The 21194-nt window shown below is 41.1% G+C and overlaps 1 protein-coding gene across 7 annotated transcripts in view; it reads right to left on the bottom strand.

The window, feature by feature from the left end:
• Positions 1–21194, bottom strand: part of tenm3 (teneurin transmembrane protein 3) — a 454093-nt gene that overhangs the window by 171669 nt on the left and 261230 nt on the right. For all 7 annotated transcript variants that reach the window (XM_084378327.1, XM_084378328.1, XM_084378329.1 and 4 more), the window contains one exon: positions 10334–10453. In XM_084378327.1, coding sequence (XP_084234453.1) covers positions 10334–10453 — 120 coding nt within the window. The remainder of the gene's footprint in view (positions 1–10333; positions 10454–21194) is intronic.

Genomic DNA, 21194 nt, shown 5'->3' with positions numbered 1-21194 from the left:
GTGATGTTTTACATAACAACATTTTCTGAGGAACTAAGGCTGAGCCTAACGTAAAGGATAACTACCGTTTTTTACAACCTGGACCTTATTTCTAGCATAAAATACGATGCTTTACTCACCCAGATAACTTTGGTGTCATTTAGCGTCGTTCGGACAAAATTAGATCCAGTGGAGCGCCGCGTATATCACTATAATGCGAGTGATCCGGGCACCGAAGCGCAGCCTCTATGAGCATTATCTGCCACGAAACTAATTCATTTCACTAATATTTTGTTATGATACGCTCGTGCTATTCCCCTCTGAGTCCGGGCTCGTCTGTTATCAACATCCGGGGTCTGTAGGTTGACCTACTACCTCTGACCTGGAAGATGTCATCTCTGAGCTGCGCGCGCACCCGCGACAGCCAGCTTGTTTACCTGTAGCTGCTACTGCTAGTTTGACCCCGGATGTTGATAACAGACGAGCCCGGACTCAGAGGGGAATAGCACTAGCGTATCGTAACAAAATATTGGTGAAATGAACTAGTTTTGTGGCAGATAATGCGTTATATAGAGGCTGTGTTTCGGTGCCCCGTCACTCGCATTATATGGATATAGCGGCGCTACACTGGATCTAATTTCGTCCGAACGACTCCAGATGACACCAAAGTTATCTGGGTGAGTAAATGATAATATATTTTGTTAGAAATATGGTCCAGGTTGTAAAAAATGGTAGTTATCCTTTAATAGTTTTTTTCAGTTCTCATGAAAACAAAAAAAGATGCATTTTATCAAATGCACATGCACACATTTTAACACAACAATATGGAATATCGATTCTTTCTTGTGGTGTCAACAAGGGACTCAAAGAAAGTAACGTTGGAATCAACAGGATTTAGCCTAAAATATAGCTAGTTGATAGGATCTACTTCTCTTCCTTTTGTCATAGTGAGTATGTGAACTATAAATGCAGAAGCCGCCGCTAACAGAGAGTTGACATTGATGATGGAGCTTTGCATTTCTTGATAGCAGCGGCTGGGTTTTATTTGGTATCAGAAAGGAAATTAGTGGTATCACACTTCACAACCTGGCTTGTGTGATATCCTGAGACCCTTTGGGCCAACAGTTAACACATTTCACAGTGAACTATTGTTATCACTTCACAGTTGATGCCTCTGTGCACCAGTCATGTTGTAGTTTACATCTATGTCTATCCAGACTCATATATAGTGAAGACTAATGGAATTTAAAAAGACATGAAAGTTCTCGTTGTATTGGCATATATGAGTCAAGCAAATAATTTCCAGTGAGCAACATGCTGTCTTCATTTAGGGACTATTTTTACAGAGGAGTACAGAGAACTGATAGAGAACTTCATCACATCTTGCAACGACACTCACCTTGAAGCTCAATATCAGCAAAACCAATGAGCTTGTGGTGTCTACTGCTGAATGTCTGTTAGTGTTAAGTTCATTGAGAAAAACAAAAACATCCAAATTCCTTGAATGTCTTCCATTTTTGTTCATGTTTGGTTAATAAAGCTCATTCTGAAAGAACATGAAGATGCTACAAATTCTGAAACGTGGATGCTTCAACCACATGTTGAACCCAATAACAATCACAACAGCTTGAGGGTGGACACCCAAGATTAGTGTTACTAATTCAGCATTTGAACACAATCCTCTTTTCAGTTCTCGAGATATGGTGTTGAGAAATGACAAGAAAAGTGCCTTTGTAGAACATTATGATGTCACTGTGATGTTGACCTGGGCCCTTTTGGATATAAATGTCATCACTTCAGTGTATACCTTTACACATCTTAGTGAAATGCTTAAGGCATAATGCCTTCACGGCTATGACCGGCACTGAGACGTACCAGGCTTTGAAATCCTGCCTCAGTGTCTGATCCAAGGAAGGTCTTGCTTTGCACATACACGCACACACACACACACACACACACACATATGTCATGGCAGAAACAGACTGTTTTGTTACTTACATCTGCAAAGGCAGTTGCGGACCAAAACTGAGAACCAAATCTTAATTTCAGTCAATTCAGTCTGACGCGTAGGGTCTAGCTTTCTTGTTCAGAGTCCTTTCACTTTTTTGATAAAGCATCATTTATCTCTTGAGAAAGCTGACCTGCTTTCATTTTATATGGCTCCACATATTTAAGCTCACACTGGCCACTAAGCAGCTCTGGCGCTGCTAATGAGAGAGCAGAAAACAGCCCATTCATCAGAGCAAAATGTTAACAGGTAACATTTACCTACATGTCCCCCCCCAAAAAAATGCATCAGCTATGGCATCAGCAATTTACTTCAGTGTTTCCCACACAATCATTTATTTGTGGTGGTCCGTCACAATATCATAACATTTTCTATTTTTGAAGCTGCGCGTCCCGTTCTCCTTCACTCAAGACAGCCCACCCGTCAGTGAATAGCATGATGTTATATACTCCGATAAAGTGGACGGCGGTGTGGTTTTTAATCTACCAATTAAACCAACTAAGAAGAGGAGGAGGATTTAACGCGGTTTGCTTGACCGGAACTTCCTCTGCAAAGAAGATGGCTGACCTCATCGATGAGATTCAGCCCCTAGGAGGAGCACCAGGACTTGAAGCCAGTTTTCTTAGTGGCCAAACCCTGTAATTATGTCATCATGTGATGGACTGGGGCCCAAAAGTACTTTTTCCCATTAGCTAACATTGTGAAAGACGTGTCTGTAAAATGGTGGATAATTGTTTTTGAGCCTTGCAACCCCCATGAAATGACATGTTTACTGTCAGCCATTCGGTCCAATAAAATTTGGAAAATCTAGGAGAGTGGCACGATTAAATTATTTTATCCCTATTCAAGTTAGCTGGGTTGTAAAGCAGAAGTTAGCCAGCTTGTTTGGCGGAACTCTCATAGGTCACACTCTATGCCTCTATGAGTTCTGAAAAGAATTTCAAAGGAGGAGACTTGTGTATGAGTTAATAAATTCCTGCTTGATTGGCAGGACGAGGTCAACTTCAACCAGCAAACTGAGTCTTTATTAAAGTGCAACAACTTTTGTCAGGTATCTATTCAGCCCTCTCACAAACAAACAATCATGTACATCATGTTTTGGCGCGTTGCTAGTTAGAGTCTGGAACTAACCTCAGTAAAATATACTGTACCATGTCTCTCTCTGTCCATATACTTACTGAATAGCATATACTTTATAATATGAGGCCTTACTGGTATTGATCTAGTTAGTTAATTAAAGGCCCAGACACACCAAACCAACATCGAAAACCAGCAGCACCAAAGGCTGACGCCTCATGTTGTCTGTGTCTCTGCCAAAAAGGCTACCCTCAAACACAATGCAGGACTACAGCTAATGGACAACCAGCTCAAATATTCTGCATCTGTGTGAGAGGTATTATCTCTCCATACCACCAGATAGTGTGGATTTGTTATTCAAAAAGGGAAACTGGAAGACTCAGGACTGCAGATATACAAACCGTTGTAGTGATAAAGCAGTGTTTTTTACACCACTCTCGCTAATATAGTTACTTCTAATAGAGAATATGAAAATAAGGAGAATCCCCACTGAATGGCTGAAATCATGAATACTACAGCGACGGGCTCAAGGGGCTTTTTCTTTCTTTTTCCGTTTCTCTTCTTCTGCACTGACTTTCATTATAAAAGCCAATAAAAAGTGTAGACTAGTGCCAATGATGCAGGACACACTGCACAACGGCCCCCAAGGCCACTGGGGCACCCAAAACATGAATTTAGAAAATAATTGTTATCATAAAGTAGAAACAATTTATATTAAATATTACAAACAAACCAGCTGCACACCACCATATACTACAAAACTGATTTGCTACTACTAATGAGAGTATGAGAACACACATAATACTGATAAGCACTAGGGGGCCTGAATACTTTTGTTCAGATATCAAATGGATTAGCAGCAGATAACTCATATTTTGATAAGGTGTCTTTATTATGTGGTGTTAGGTTCCCTCATTAGAAAATCGTATGGTCGACTTCCGGTATGGCGACTGACTAGGACGGACGTGCAGAGAGTGGCCCTGAAGGGGAACGGCCTTTCATTCCGAAACACCTCCATTGCGAAACCCCTCCATTCCGAAACACCCCCACTCCCAAACACCGCTGTTCCGAATCCGACTTTCAAGTTCCAATTACTTCCCAATAGGGTTAGGGTTAGGGTTAGGGTCAGGGGTTCCCCAATAGCCTTTTCGGAATAGCGGGGTCTTTAGAAAAAATGGGAAACCACGCCATTACGAAGAATGTAAGTATATTTTCGGAACAGCGAGGTTTCGGAAAGGCGGGGTGTAACCGCTCTGAACATATAGTTAAATATTTGTCCAAAAGTATACCACCAAGTGTTGCAATTTGCAGCCACACTGAAGTGAACAAACATTAGGGCAGTTATAGTCTCAACTATGTCGGGAAGAAACAAAACAACCTCTCAAAAAGGTAAATCTGCGACTGGAGCTAGCATGCTAGCTAACAGCTGGATGAACCTACCACCGAGACGGAGGTCGTGTCTATTTCTGCACTTCAGTCCGAGTTGGAGAAGACCTGCGCGGCCATTTCCTCCAAAAAGCGAGCTTCCCTCGCACCCATTAACCAATCCCTGGACGCACTCCGTAAAAAAACTTGACATCTATGAACCCCGTTTTACCGAGATGGAGGAGGCGCTCACAGATCACAGTGATATACTGACAAGCTTGAAACAGGTGGAAAAACTACAGCAAGAGAATAAAGAGCTGACCGAAAAGACCGATGACCACGAAAATCACTCCCGCTGCAATAATCTACATGTAGTCGGGCTCCCAGAGGGCTGCGAAGGTGGAGCAGTCTCTGCGTTTATGTCACATTTTCTAGTCGACCTGCTGCAGGACGACTCTTTCAGGATGCTGCTGGAGCTGGACAGAGCGCACCGTATGCTGAGGGCAAAGCCGACAGATGGAGAGAGACCACGGCTGATCATCATCCGCTGTCTTCGCTTTCAACAGAGAGAGCTCGTACTGACGATCGCGAGGAAGAAAGGACCACTCACCTACCAGGGGCACAGGATCTTTCTCTTTCCTGATCTGAATAATGCTCTTGCTAAAAAGATGGCTACTTTCAATCCAGTCAAATCAAGGCTCTACCATAGAGGCAATACGTTTTCCCTTCGCCATCACGCTGTCCTTTGCTTCACTCACCAGCAGAGGGAGCTCCGATTTCACACCGCAGAGGACGCTGAGAAGTTTTTCAACCAACACCTGGCTGGACAATAAATGGGACTGAAATCAATCCATTTATGGTGAGAACTAACTGCAGTTACTGGTAACATTCAAAGCTTGATACAGCTGCCTGTCATAATTTCTCTCTACTTTTTCATTTAGTGTAAGTGGCTAACTCAGCGGTACACACTAAGACTTCAGTCTCTAATATACACATCTCTAAGTTAAATAATGTTTTTCTGCCACTACAGAGGCAAGTGAGCTTCTGCTTAGCTCTGGACATGTTGTAGGCCTATTTAGTAACATCTGGCTATGTTAAACTGTTGACTGCTTTCTACTGTTTTGGCCAGATCTCCAGGGTCTCAGAGCAGATGACTACAGTTCCCCTGCTCATGTCACTGCTTCTACTAATCTTGCTAATTTAGGTGGTTCATGACGACAATAGGTAGCCCTCTCCACAATAGGCTGAGATGGGATGGATGAGCAGACATTGGGTGGGTGGTTGGGTGGTCTGGCTGTCGCTGTTTTTTATATTCTAAATTCTATATGTGTGGGTTTTTCTGTTTGTTTGCTTTTGTTTACTTGTTTTTTGTTTATCATTTGTTCTTCTTTGCTGTTATTGCTGTCACTGTCACCTTTAAGTGTAAAGAGGTCTACAGGCAGAGTGGTGTCAAATTTCCTCTCAGGTAGTTATTATGGCTACTAACAAAAACAAATATACGCCCAATTAGATTTATATCGTGGAATGTAGATGGTCTTAAAGGACCTTTCACAAGGGCGAGGATCTTCTCCCATATTAAGGATCGTAAGGCTGACATTGTTTTCTTGCAGGAAACGCACTTGTGTGTCACAGACCATCACAGACTTAGCAGGCCGTGGATTAGCCAAACGTTTCATTCTAAATTCAACACTAAAACAAGAGGTGTAGCAATTCTCTTTAAGAAAAATGTTGTTTTTAATTTTACCGAAGCTGTTTATGACACAAATGGTCATTGTAATTGGCACACTTTGTCAATTTCCAGTTGCTCTAGTGAACGTATATGCCCCAAACTTTGATGATGAAACTTTCATGAAGAAAATCTTATCCTTGATACCAAAATTGCATTCTCATTATTTAATATTTAGGGGAGATATTAATTAAGTGATAGACCCTCAACTCCGTAAGTCAAATCCAAAAACTACAGCACGCTCTAAAATGGCTCAGACTTTACTATCCTTTCATGAACCAATCTGGCTGTATTGACCCCTGGAGAGCTTTAAATCCAATCGACAAACAATTCTCCTTTTTCTCCCATAGACGCACTATTTTTTCATTGATAAGAGCCTTCTTCCATCAGTCACCCCGGTTGAATATCTGGCCAGGGTTAATTCAGATCACTCTCCTGTCAGCATCAACTTCACCTTCAAAAATCAGCCTAAGGAATTTTGGAGTTGGAGACTAGATCCCACTCTCCTATCAGACCCTGAATTTTGTACAGTTGTTAGTGAATCAATTACCTATTTTCTTGAAACTAATAGAACTGAAGGTGTCAGCCCTAGCCTACTATGGGAGACCCTTAAGGTCTATTTGCGGGGGAAGATCATCTCTTACACCGCACATATTAAAAATGTACAGAAAATGCGGCCAACTGAACTACTAAAATCTATATCTGACCTGGACAAACGCTATGCCCTTTTACCATCCCCAGAGTTGTTTAAGAAGAAAATTGAGTTACAGACAGAGTTCAATCTTCTCTCAACCAGCAAGGCAGAGAAATTGCTATTGAAATCGCGAGGCATGATTTATGAACAAAGAAATAAAGCAGGGCGTTTTCTGGGAAGCAAGCCAGCTTTAGAGCAGACTAGCATCACAGATGATATCCCAAATACAGAACAGCTCACACTGACCCATCTGGAATCAGTGACATCTTTGCTTCCTTTTACTCCAAACTCTATAGTTCAGAACAACCAAAAGACCCCTCTGCACTGCATATTTTTTTCTCAGAGGTTGACATTCCTAAAATACCCACTGAACATACAAATAGCTTGGAGGCCCTGTTGCAGATAGCGGAAATCACATAAGCCATCAAGTCGCTACAAAGCGGCAAATCACCGGGGCCAGATGGCTTCCTAGTTGAATTTTTTAATTCTTAGAACAACTAACCCCCTTAATTTTAGACATGTTTAATTATTCCTTGCAAAACTTAATTTAATTAAGTTACCCCCCACCCTTACTTAGGCGTCTCTATCACTAATACTGATAAAGGATAAAGATCCTGACAAATGCCCCTCTTACCGGCCTATCTCTCTCCTTAAAGGTCCCATATTATACTGTTTTTCATCAATTTCACACAGCTGTCAGATGTCCAACAACACTGTATTGGAAATGTATTGCCCCAAACCCACCCGTCAGCTGTCAAAAGTGGCTCAAGTGAGCTCTACTGAGAGCAGGCTGTTTCTGTGCCTGCACCTTTAATGCTAATGAGCTCCGTCCTGTTACACGCCCCTCTCAGGGAGAGGATGCCGTTCACGCTAGCAGTAGCATGTGCTAATGTTTACGGTGGATGTATCACTATGGCTTGCGAGATGCTGTCGTTCAACCACACCAGTTTGACCCAGAATCGGACCCAGAAGGAGAGGCTCAGAAAAATACAGACTCTGCGGCTGCAGCAGGACTCCCCAACACAACCACCCGGCTCCCATCCCCCACTGACCTGCAACCGGTAACGTCTAAAAACAGCTAGCGAAAGCTGTGTTTGTCTCCAACACAGTCTCCAAACTCTTGGACACTGTTCGTATAGTCTCTGTCTCCAGTCTGCACGTTTCCAGACTTTTTACTGTGACAACCAAGCTCCCTCGTAATATTATTGACATTAAACTCGCTTCAAACGCCATTGCATAGCAGACCAAAGCGGAGCTAACTAGTTAGCCAATTTCAAGCTGACTTCACCATACTCGTAGGCAACTGTAAATACTATCAAACCGTGGCGACACTCACCTGTGGCTCGGGTGCAGTTGCTGGGTCCCGTATGGTTGGGACTGATCCTTTTACGAGGGTCAGTGTTGAGGCAAAGCCAGCTTTGTACTGACCCTCGTTACTGAAGCAGTCCGATGTGAAGTAGTTAGCACACACAAACACACACAAGAACCGTAGCCGGCACGTTGTCGTTAAAAATGAAACGCAACCACTGTCTCTTCTGTAGCTGGGACAGGATATAGGCACTTATGTTGATTTTTATAACCAAAAACAGAGCACTTCTCGTTGCGCTTCGACATGGTGCTTTCGATAGCGTAATGTAACTACAGGTATTAGCAAATTGCACGATATCAACTTCACTGTCTTGACAACAAAAGTAAAAGAAGACCTCCAGAGGTGGAATAGCTTGCTTCTCACTTTAGCAGGAAGGATACAATGCATCAAAATGAACATATCTGTTTCAATGTCTACCCCTTTTCCTTCCTAAATCCTTCTTCCGTAAGATTGACTCAGTGATTTCCGCTTTTGTATGGGAAGGTAAACCACCAAGATTTACCAAATTATTACTACAACGACATAAATCGGGGTGGAATGGGTCTTCCAAATCTACAACGCAACTACTGGGCAGCCAATATGCACAAGATCGCATATTGGGCCTACCATCCAGACACTCACTGGTGCCAGCTCGAATCACATTTCTCCCATTCCAGCTCCTTAAAAGCCCTAGTGTGCTGTGGCAAACTACCTAAAGCAAACGAGTATAGCTCCAGTCCAGTAATCATATCCACACTAAAAATCTGGCAGCAAATTAAAAATCACTTCAACTGGAACACACTCCCCCTGGCTACACCAATTTGTAATAACGACATATTCAAACCGGCTAAAATAGACTCTAGATTTTCTTTCTGGAACAGACAGGGCCTGCACATATTAGGTGACCTATACCATGAAGGCATTTTTGCCAGCTTTGCCTATCTGTGTACTAGGTATAATCTACAACAGTCAGACCTTTTCTGATACTTTCAAATTCGACACTTTGCCCAGTCTAATACACCTTCATTCCCAAATGCCCCACTAGCCACTGGAATTGATCATCTCATGCCACTGATGAACACACAATGAACAGGCATCGTATTTTTTTTTCTTATATGACCTGTTAACCCCAGACACACCATCTGTGCTCCCTAAAATAAAGACTGAATGGGAAACAGAGTTAGGAGTCACCCTTTCAGACTTGTTATGGGAGCAGGCATTAAAAGAAATACATGCTTGCTCGTCCTGTGCAAAACTCCAGCTTATTCAGTTTAAGGTACTCCACATGGTACATTACAGCAAATCCAGGTTGTCAAAGATATACCCTGATATTACCGTTTCTTGTGAAAGATGCTCACAATCACTCTGTAATCTTACTCAGATTGTTTTGGCTATGCCCAAAAATGGCTGATTATTGGAATAAATTGGTTGAAATTGTCTCTGACGTACTGGGGCTAACAATCACGCCATCTCCAATGATCACCATATTTGGCATTCCTAGAGAAGGCACTCATGTTTCGGTGAAACAGGCACATATAATTTTGTTTATCTCACTGATAGCTCGGAGAATAATCCTCCTCCTATGGAAACAGCAAACACCACCGTCTAGTACCTCTTGATTACGCAATGTAATGCCTTTCTTGGACCTAGAGAAGCGTTTGGCAAGGGACATTTGGGTCTAATGGGACATGTTTATGTAAAATAACTTTCTATGTGGTGCCAATGTATCTGTTTTCACCCTGTACGTGATATTGAAAAATATTTCTCTGTCCACCCGTTTTTAGGATTGGAAAGTTTTTAAATAAGAAACAACAGTTATGAAACTATTTATTGTGCATGTGTGACAGAGAGCGAGAGTGTGTCCTTGTGAGGGGAAGCCATTTAAATCAAGAGCACTACATCAGTGCTTTAATTTTTTTTCTTTTCTTCCCATTTAATGTGTATTGTACTGTTATTGCTTGTGATACTACAGAGGTTCTTTAGTAATTTTAAGGATCTGGGGTCTGGGAGAACCTTGCTACACAAAGCCCAGGTGGATAACCCAACGACCTTATTGGACACATCCACTGATTGTTAGGCTGAGTGGCAAAGGTAAATTCAAACATCAACTTAGTGTGTATGTGTGTATGAACTTACCATTGTCTGTGGACACCATAAAGGTATTGGGAGTTGTATCTCTTCCCCCTCCTCCATTTTCAAATGCTCCATATCCCTCACTCTCCTGAAGCTGCCAGTTTAGACCGAACAGGTGCATGGCTGTGAGAGAACAAGAGGGAAAGGAAAATAAAGAGAGAGAGGAACAGGGAGGTTAATACAGGGTCCACGATAAAAAAGAAGATTATACAAAATAGGAAATGAGAGGAATAAAATGAGGGGGATAAGAGGATAGTGAAGAAAGGGAGGGAAGACAATGCAAGAAGAGAAAAGGAATGGCGAATCACAACAGATTAGAAATATGAAAAAGTTAGAAACAGAAAGAAACATAAAGGAAAGAATAGGTGATAAAAAGGAAAACAGAAAAAAATATTATAAAAACTGTGCCTACCTGGGTCACAATCAGTATAGAGAGAAATGTGATGTGTGATGTGATGATACTGTATATTGTATTTCTTATACTCACGTGTGTGGTTGCATGTACACTCACAGGGCTGTGTCAAGCATACCGAGCACTAGCAGTATATTTTTGGAAACTTGAATAGCATCTATAATCACTCAGGCTAGGTACACAAATTAAGTGGGCAACTGCACATGACACACACGCAAACTCTCCACTACCCAGAGACAGATAGAGTGGAGTGTGTTGGCATCAAAAGAAGCCTCTGGCAGCTAATCTGACATAACACAATATAACACTCACCTCTACCACCTACGTGCTTACTCTCTCCCTCTGTCTGTGCTCTGTGTGTGTGTGTGTGTGTGTGTGTGAATAAGTGTCCATGGGCCTGTTGATCATCTGCTCACTTGCTATCTCCCTCCTTTTCCTCAGATCTCAATTGAGATGGAAACAGATTTTTCTGAGGCCAGAAGAGAGTCAAATTTGTGTAAACCTTTAAACCTGTAAACAGGTACGTCCACACCCACGATGCCCATTTCTATTCACCAGCAGACCTCCCTCCTTTAAAGATTTTGTATAGAGTGAATTACGTTGACTGTCTGATGAAGCACTGCACGGCATTTTACAAAATTAGGCAGCACAAGAGGAATTTGCTGCTGTGCTTTGCCTTGTCAATCCAACAGAATTACACAGTGCAATTTGAAACTGTAGGTTGTTGTCTGGGTTTACACTGATATATCAGTTTTACACAGCATGACCCACTGTCTCCAGTCTCACTCTGCTGGATTCAGGCAAATTTTGAAAAAATATCTTCAGGATCAAAGTAGAGTAATGTCTGAGAACCTGATTTCTACGGATTACTATTAGACCAGGGCTCTCAAACTCAAATTAGCTTGAGGCAACAGCGTTCAAACACTACAAGAGAGGCAATATTTCTGAAAATGTAGCTTTTATTTCCATTATTAACACTAAAATGCAAACAGCACTTTGAATACATTTTTATATGATTAGTTTTTAACAATTAATGCAAATCTTTTTTTCATTGTTCTTAAATAACTTATTGAAACTTTGCACTGAACTAACAAGTGAAATACATTTGTACTTTTGCCAGACACCTGGCTGCACTTCTGCTCATATTTTTTTCATATTTGACAAAATAAAAATGCAAACAGAAGTATAAATCTGTATGCACATTAGTTTTTAACGATGCAAATATTTTTTTCCTTATAAATACTTATTATTATATTTAAACCTTGCAAGGGGCTTTTCAAGGAAGTTGGTGTTCCCAGTGTTACACGGTGGTCTGGCTTGTGCTAATCACAGTACTTGTAAAACTGATGTTTTACTATATAAAATGGACAATGGATGCCACGATCACAAGCTGCTGGAGGCATCTACTCCAGTCACATTTAACTTTTAGCATGGAGAGAGTTAGCAGAAACTGACAAGACAATGGCAAAGGATTTGTTGGCAAAGTGAAAAGCAAACGTTCCTGTTTGACAAAATGTCAGATTTAAACTTGTTATAATAGAGTATAGAATAGAATAGAATAGAATAGAATCCTCTATTTTCACTGTCAACATTGTCACCAACATTTACTGTGAAAATACGTTTAGCAGCTCCACATGGCAGTTGGACAGTAGAAAAATAAAAACAGTATATATAAAAGATACACAGATAAACAGTATAAAAACAAGTCCCCATAAATATGGACATGTGCATTAAAGTGCAAGGTGGTGCAAAAGTGCAAACAAAGTGGGCTCATAGTGCAAAGGAGGAGGAAGGAGGATGTATTGGAGCAGGAGAACTTAAAGTGAAACTCTCGCCAAAAAGCAACCGAGGCTTTATTTATGATTGGGTATGAGTCAAACCTTCACGTACAAGCACACTCATGACCAAAGAGGCACTTTTAAGATTTACCGTAGTTTCGTTTTGGGGCAAGCTCATTTTGAACGGGAGTACATAGGGCATACCACGACGGCATCAAAATGTCTATTTTTAGACCACTAAGAAGGCTCCACACATCATGAAACTTTACTGGTAGCATCACCAGGGTCTCTACTCATGACACGAGCAGTAAGAACATTGTTTGTGTACACAAAGTGTGTGAAAAAGACGGTTTTGAACTACTTACGCTTAGCTACTGGGACTCCGGCGCGCCGCCGCCATTCCAGGCAAAAAGTGTCGATCTCCGAGTGCGGCCATCATGTTAGTCAAAAGCAACACTGACGTCCATGTTGTTGCTTTTGACTAACGACAGAACAACGAATTATCCGCGAATTCATCTGGAAATAAGCCCGAGGAGCGTCCCACCGTTACTCTCCGTCATGATGGCCGCACTCGGAGATTGACACTTTTTGCCTGGAATGACGGCGGCGCGCCGGAGTCCCAGTAGCTAAGCGTAAGTAGTTCAAAACCGTCTTTTTCACACACTTTGTGTACACAAACAATGTTCTTACTGCTCGTGTCATGAGTAGAGACCCTGGTGATGCTACCAGTAAAGTTTCATGATGTGTGGAGCCTTCTTAGTGGTCTAAAAATAGACATTTTGATGCCGTCGTGGTATGCCCTATGTACTCCCGTTCAAAATGAGCTTGCCCCAAAACGAAACTACGGTAAATCTTAAAAGTGCCTCTTTGGTCATGAGTGTGCTTGTACGTGAAGGTTTGACTCATACCCAATCATAAATAAAGCCTCGGTTGCTTTTTGGCGAGAGTTTCACTTTAACAGAGAACCTAACAACTTTAATGAGGGAAAAACATGGCCCCAGGAAGAGCACCAGCTTTGAGGCCAGCTTTTGAAATGGCCAAACGATGTTATTTAGGGATGCACCGATTGTGAAATTCTGGGCCGATACCGATACCGATGTTTAACATAACAACTTGGCCGATGGCCGATGCCTATGTTTTTTCTTTTTGTTATTTATTCCTTTTTTTGTGCCACAGAAACATACAAGTCTTTCAGCTCTTCATCACACTATCCTTGAATGAGTACAAATCCAATCAGACCAATTTATGAAACAAAAAAAACACCGTCATGGATTGCTATATGAAGTGTGTGTGCCATGCAGCCAGAACTAGCCAGACCACTGTCCAGCGATGCTGATACAGCGGCGTTTCTGTTGAGCAGGTAATCTTCGTCTTTATTGTGGATGTTGTGACACAGATAACTTTCATGCCGATGCTGCTTATGACTGTGAAAGCTGCCGTTAGTTTGTTTCTGTGTTATTAGACGGTGTCTGTCTCTGCAGTATCGTCAACACTTGTGTACTTGTTTGACGGAGATGTTAGCCTCTATGCTAGCATTGTAAGCTAACAACAAGCTAACATTGCTAACATGTTTACACCAAATCAGCCTATTTATTTGCTCGTGGCAGCTAAATGAAGCAGCAAGTAAGATGAATGAAGGGATGGATGAAACCCCAACGAGAAGCGTTGTTACGAGCGGAGTTACGATGTGTGTATTTGTGTGGTCTTATCTGTCATAAACAAGAGATTACGGTTTACGGGCACGTTTGTGTCACGGTCTGGTGCTGCTCAGACAACAGCTGGGACACACACAGCTGCTCCGAGACTCACACAGGTTTGTTTTTCAGCCACAATGTGGAAGCGATCGTTGTGATGAAAGCTGACGGCAGCATCTGTTAGTCTCTTGGCCCTCAATAACTTTTAGAAGTGGCTAACTTAGCTGTTGTAACTTATTACGTAGCTGTAAGGTAATGTAGCTGTAACATGACGTTACGCTAGCTTGGCTGTTGAGCTTAGCTGTGGACATTGTAATGACTTACAAGATTTATGTGAGTTTCAACGTGCATTGTAATAACTTTATCTGTGAATCCGACATCGTTACTCCGCATTCAAAGCTGGGCTGTATTTGGTTTCTGCCGGCTTGTTGCTCTTGTTGTTTGTTGCGGGAGGCTCCGAGGGGAGAGCGATACGAGCTCGGAGGGGAGGGGTGTGTGTGGGGGGGATGCTTTTTTCAAACCTTTCTCAGATCGTAGACCAGAGCTTTAAATCATGATATAAACATCGGCCACGGCCATCCGCGAATGTCATTTTTATTTGCCGATGGCCGATGGCAGTTAACGAGGCAAACATCGGCCGATACCGATGTTCAGCCGATGCATCGGTGCATCCCTAATGTTATTACATCGTCATTGTGAAAGAAGCGTCTGTAAAACAGTGGATACAGTTCTTGAGTGTCACAACCCCTGCAAAATGATTTGTTTTACTTTCATAATTTGAGTCATAAAGTCCAATAAAATTTGGAAAGTCTAGAAGAATGGCACAGACTGGATAAAACTACTCCCAGACATAAAATTGATCCACTGTCTACAAATGCTGAAAATGGCTGTTTTGCTCTGTAGAAGCATTTTTAATGAACAAGAGTAGTGCTAACTACTGCTCATATTTTGTTCATATTTAACAAAATAAAAATGCAAACAGAAGTATAAATCTTCTGTATGCAAGAGCAGTGCTAACTGAACACATTCCATTTCCTGTAACTGGTCTTCAAAATAAAAGTCAAATTGATGTGAAACAACAGAAAAAAAAACAAAAAATACAAAAATAATTTTGCAGCCAGATTATATTATATTTTTGACATCAGCTAGTGGGCCGGATGGAGGGGGAGGGGGGACCAGAAGTGGCCTGGGGGCCAGCAGTTTAAGCCTTGTATTACAAGAAGATTACAAGTAGTAGTAGTTAAGGATCTGTGAAAAACTTTTTCAAACCTCATGTTCATTTACTATAGCAGAGTTGTGCCAAGCCGCGCTTGAGAAGGAACATCTCGAGTGGGGCCAAAGTGTGCCTGCCCCACCTCCTAGCAGGCTGCGGTGAAGTCCTGTGACCGCAGCCAACCAGTGACATGCGCCCTCCTTACCCTCAGCAATGGGATACTAAGGAGACCAGAGATTAAGATCTTTCTAAAAGTCTGCATGTTCAGCTCTCAATACTGCTTGGGAGAACCCAACATTTCCTGATTTTGCTGCGTCATAAAAATGCCTGTAAATAACTTAATTAAGGGATCTTTTATTGTGAAGAATTTATAGTAAATGAAACATGTTTATCACCAAATTAGCAGTTTGTTAGCTTTGACTGTGCAAGGAGAAGGAGTTTTTTATGGCCGCTCCTTTGACCACTACTCAAGACAAGCAAGCAGGTAGCCCTGTTTTAATGGAAATATATATCCCTGCTATGCTAACTGACTGGATAGTCAGAACCAGTCCACAATAATCTTGTTATTAGACCTCTAACACTTGCAGGAGCAGGACGTCACACTGATCAACATTGTTTCACTCAGTCTCACCTACAAAACACATTTTCTTCTGAGATTACCATTGTGATAAGAGCTATTAGCACTTAGATCCACTGGTATATTTGACATACTGATGTACAGACCTGTGTCAACTGAATGGGACCCCATAAGACTGAATTTACGCTGATTTGGACCTGATCATTTTGGGTCCTGGTTCTCAGGTTTAAGTCACTCTGGACTGAGAGGACTTTATCCTGAGGTTGGTCCTGAGTTAAGTTAATTAACTCAATGTGATTAAATGGGAGCATGAATGTGGTCTATCATTGTTATGGCAATCTTCCCATTACATTTTAATATTTTACACTTGGACACACTTAAAGAAAACATTTAAGGATAGATCCCTACTGTATGGCCTATCCTTAGATAGGCTATACAATAGGAAAAGGGTTGGATCCTAACCCTAGCATATGTAACATATAACAATATAACAATACACTGCCACACTGTTTATGTTTGTACATATTATGTATATACGATTCTATTTCTATTTCTTACCTTTTTATTATATTGTTTATTTTTTACTATTATTATTGTTTATTGTTATATTGAACTGTCCTTTGGCTGCTGTGACGCACAAATATCCCCGTTTGTGGGACTAATAAAGGAATTTCTGATTCTCTGATTCTATAATTTGGGAATCATGTCAGTTTCTGTTTGTTGAACTTCAGAATCTAAATGTTCTCTATGTACAAACATAAACACGATTTACAAAAACAGGACATCTGTGTACACTGTACAGTTAGCAGTTAATAAATAAACATCTTTCTAGTTTTTTTTTTAGTTTTTTTAAATTTCTTTTATTTGAACAGGGACAGTGCACAATAAAACATTAACCCTGCATATAACAAGGAGAGATGCATTGCACTGGGTTTTAGCAAGTTGCTATTTTCCACCCGTGGTCCCATGGCAGGTAGATGGAACATACAATAAATTAAAAACAGTTACTAAATGTACAAAGTTATGAATACACACATTCCCATAACACTAAAATTAAAACAATTCAAAACAAATTACCCCCCTCCCGCCAACTTTTATAAACAAATATACCCCCCCATCAAATACACACACACACACCCACACACACACACACACACGCTCACAAATACCACTACACAAGCATCCAGTGTGGCCAGGCTGTGAGGCCTATAGTAGCCTTTAAAAAGCACTGCTTATTGATATGGGATTTTATAGGCAGCTATCAACATAAGTGATAGTGATATAATAATAGCTGTTGTGCCAATATTTAATGTCTTTAAATTAGATAATCTTCTATTGAGCTAGAACAAAAAATCCAAAGCAGTAGCCTTTTTTATTGGTTCAAAATGGAAGTCTGTACTGAACTCCTCATGTGTCTAAAGCAGATATTAGAGAGTCGTGTCAAGGACCAATTACTGATTCAACTTGGGAATCTTTAGTGAGAGAAACCCCTGCCATGGATTACACACCACCACCCCCACCCCTGCCTCAATGCACATGTCCTACTCAACTCACACTGATTCTGCACACAAAAACACACTTCTCTGCCTCATTAAATTAGAGCCGTGCTGTGCTACCCTGTTACCCACAACCCCTCCTGGTGAGGACAGGACCAAAGGGTCATGGGAGAGTGCTGGTTAATCGACAGGAGCCTGCGTGCTTATGTGTGTGTGTGTGTGATAAAGTAGAAGATTAATGGCCATGGTAAAAGTCATACAAGACTGGTTCTCTCTAACAGAACCTTTTTAGGAAACATGGTAGTCAACAGAACATTTCAGGGAAATTTTGTTGTGGATTTAAGAAAGATTAAAAATAAAAGTCTAGAATCAGGTTGGGTCCGTGTACTTTGCGGTCATTCAATTTCCGTTTTGAAGTCGAAAAATGAAAAATGGAAAACAACTTGTTTATTCCATATTTCACTTGAAAATCAGAAAACAAAAAACAGAAAAGGACTTGAATCCCGTTGTTTAAGGTCTTTTTTTAATGACCCTGAAGGCACCATATGCTGCTAAAACATCCTTAGATCAGCGTACTAGCCCCGATCACATCCATAGAGCTAACTGGTGATCTCTAGGCTATGTCCGTTTGTGAGGTGATCTTGAGAGTTCTGAAGTCCTCATCATGTCTTTAGATGAATATTCTGAGTCTGTCTGTCTGTCTGTCTGTCTATCTATCTATCTATGCATCTATCTATGATTATATGTAGGTTATGCCCTGGCTGCACAAATGTCAGTGGAACACTTGTGTCTTTATTTGTAATTATTTGTCTCATACATGAAAATACAATAACACCGGGCACATAAGTATGTTTATCTGCTCTTACTGCTTATTATGACAAAAAAACATGTTGAGATGTAAGACACCCCTTTATGTACACCGGCACCCCTTTACATTGGCTTACACTGTTGGTGACATCATAGTGCGCTTTCGCTCACTACTGTTTCGATCCACTGTCAATCAATAGGCTATAGGTCTATAAGAAAACCTGACACTTGATTATTGATTATTGATTATGATGATGACTTTTTTTAATGGCATAGGAGGCAACGGTGCCGCCACTCAATCTTTCTGTGACAACGATTGAGGTTGGGGTGGGTCTTCAACGTCTCAGGTCCACGTCACCACATCTACCTCTTCATTTGCTTTCGCAACTTCGCATTCCATTCCTTTCGGAAAAGCCTCATAAGACACCAAAGTGGTCAGTCAGTGCTGCGGCTATATTGCCACAGGACATCCCACTTGACCTCCTAGCTGTAATAAAATCGAAATATTCATCTAAAGACATGATGAGATCTTCAGAACTTTGAGATCACCCTAACGAACGGACGTAGCCTAGATATCACGGTGCCTTCCGGGTCGTTAAAAAAAGACCTACGGCAAAATCTGAAATGAAAAATAGCACTGTTATCGTAATTCCTAATTTCCATTCATGAGCACAGCACCTACAATCGGTTAATGAGTCATTTCCCGTTTTTCGTTTTCTGATTTTGAAGCGAAATATGGGAAATGAGTCGTTTTCCATTTTTCGTTTTTCGACTTCAAAATGGAAATCGAATGGCCGTAAAGTACATGGACCAGGTTAAACTACAGTATTTAAGATTCTTGTTGGTCATAGCAAATTGGCATCAGCTCTACGTCCATCACAGAGCTAAGGTAGATAGTTGTTGTTGAAGTGATTCAAATGATCTGTTGGCAGGTCATTTGAATCAAACTCTCTAATACCTCCTATTCTTTATAAATATTAATTGCTGATATACTGTACATCGTGTTAAAGAAGAAAAAATCTGAATGGATTGCCACTATATGATGTGTCAAAAACATCTCCCTCACTCTTCTGTGTATTCTGTTGCACCACTTAAAATGGGGGGCTTGCACCTTTATCATCCTGTTCTGTTACACGGAAGGTGAAAAGTTATTCCAGGCCAGTATCCCGAGAAATTAAATGCATATTGGATGATTCCGCACCTCACGATTTATGTCCTTTGGCAATGTTAAATGCCAATGCAGGAAATATGGTGTCTTTATGTAGGGAAGCTTAAACTAAGGCGGTGGAGCTCAGCGGCACATCTGACACTTAACTATACCCAAAGTGTTTCATTGCCTAACCCAAACTGTACCTTAACCAGAGGTTATTTGCCAGAACCAGGATCTTTTCCTTATCCCTAAACTTAACCCATATGGGTCAAATTGACCTACACTGTCAAATAAATCAATTTAATTAGTCAAATTTTATTATAGTTTGCCAGAGAGAGAGAGACAATTCCAGCGTCCAGGGTTCATCCTCTGGGCATCATCAATGTCTGTACAAAACTGGGAACCTATCTATGAGTTATAGTAGTGAGACATTTCAGTTCTTAGCGGTGGATTGACTAACAAACAAACTTAAATAACCATAGTGCAGAGCTGCCAGCATGGCAAACAATTGTTGCAAGCTGTACTTTATATGTACATTTCAGATTCCTGCCATTTGAAGCTTTTCTTCAGTCTTAAGCAAAATCTCTGGCAGCTTTGTAAAATGTGGGACAGCTCATTTTTATCCTGACTGTACGTCTATTTGTATACATGATAGCATCTCACAGCATCAAACTGACCTGCGAAAATGTTTTTTTCTACAGCACAGCAGTGTGTCCGCATTTTACACCTAGTGACCAGGGTCTGAAATTAGCACTGACCAACCGCCGAATGCATAATATCATACATCACCTGAGCACACTACGCGAGGGTGGCCTGAAACATGTGGCATTGCATCTAGCCTATTCAAACATTTCCTGTATTATGATACTGTCTGTGTGCATAGGTGAGATGATGTTGGAAGGCACAGCTATAGCAAAGAATGTCCACTTCCTATCCAGTAAAACTACCACAGACCATAGAATAGCCAAAGCTGTGCCTTTAATGTATATTTGTGTAAATCAGATTTGTTGAACCTGAAATGCTCACTTACCATGACTTAACACGTTTTGAGAAACTATGACCAAATTGTAGTTGACATAGTGAAATCAAGAACCACTTCTATCAAGGACAAATCTAAATTAATTATGTATACAGTATATAATCATCTGACCTGACATTCAACTCCTATCTCTGCCTTTGAGCTATTTGTTTTGGACATACATACACATACAGAAATCACACTGATGGAAATACTCAGATGATTTGGTTTAAAGGGAAGTGTGAGTGAAGCTCAGTAAGTCACAGAAGGAGGTTTAGTGTGTAAACATGTGTTTTTGTTAACAATCTTGCCTTGCACATAAACTTAGTGAGCAGAAAAAACAGCAACTTGTTCTTGTACAACCTGTTCTCTTGTACGCTTGTAATCTGATCACTTAAGACAGATGTTAATACCAGTTCTGAACAGGTCCTAAGTTCCAACGGATCTCCTCCCCACTCCTGAGTCTCGGCAGTTTGTGTTCAGTAACTGTCCAAAGACTGACAGAGCAACATATGTGTGTATGTGCATCACTTTGTACATGTTGTCAGTGTGGGTGTTAATATGGTCCTGTGTGCTCTTGTTCATCTCAATGTGAATGTGTGTGTGTGTGTGTGTGTGTGTGTGTGTGTGTGTGTGTGTGCACGCTCATCCTTGTGTGAGACCAATTCACGAGAGTGTGTGTGTGTGTGTGTGTGTGTCATGATTGTAAGTGAATCATT

Source organism: Pagrus pagrus, assembly GCF_965226575.1.
Source record: "Pagrus pagrus genome assembly, chromosome: 2".
In the NCBI taxonomy this organism is placed as follows: domain Eukaryota; kingdom Metazoa; phylum Chordata; class Actinopteri; order Spariformes; family Sparidae; genus Pagrus; species Pagrus pagrus.
The sequence above is the reverse complement of the archived record's forward strand: the minus strand, read 5'-3'. Positions and strand labels throughout refer to the sequence as shown.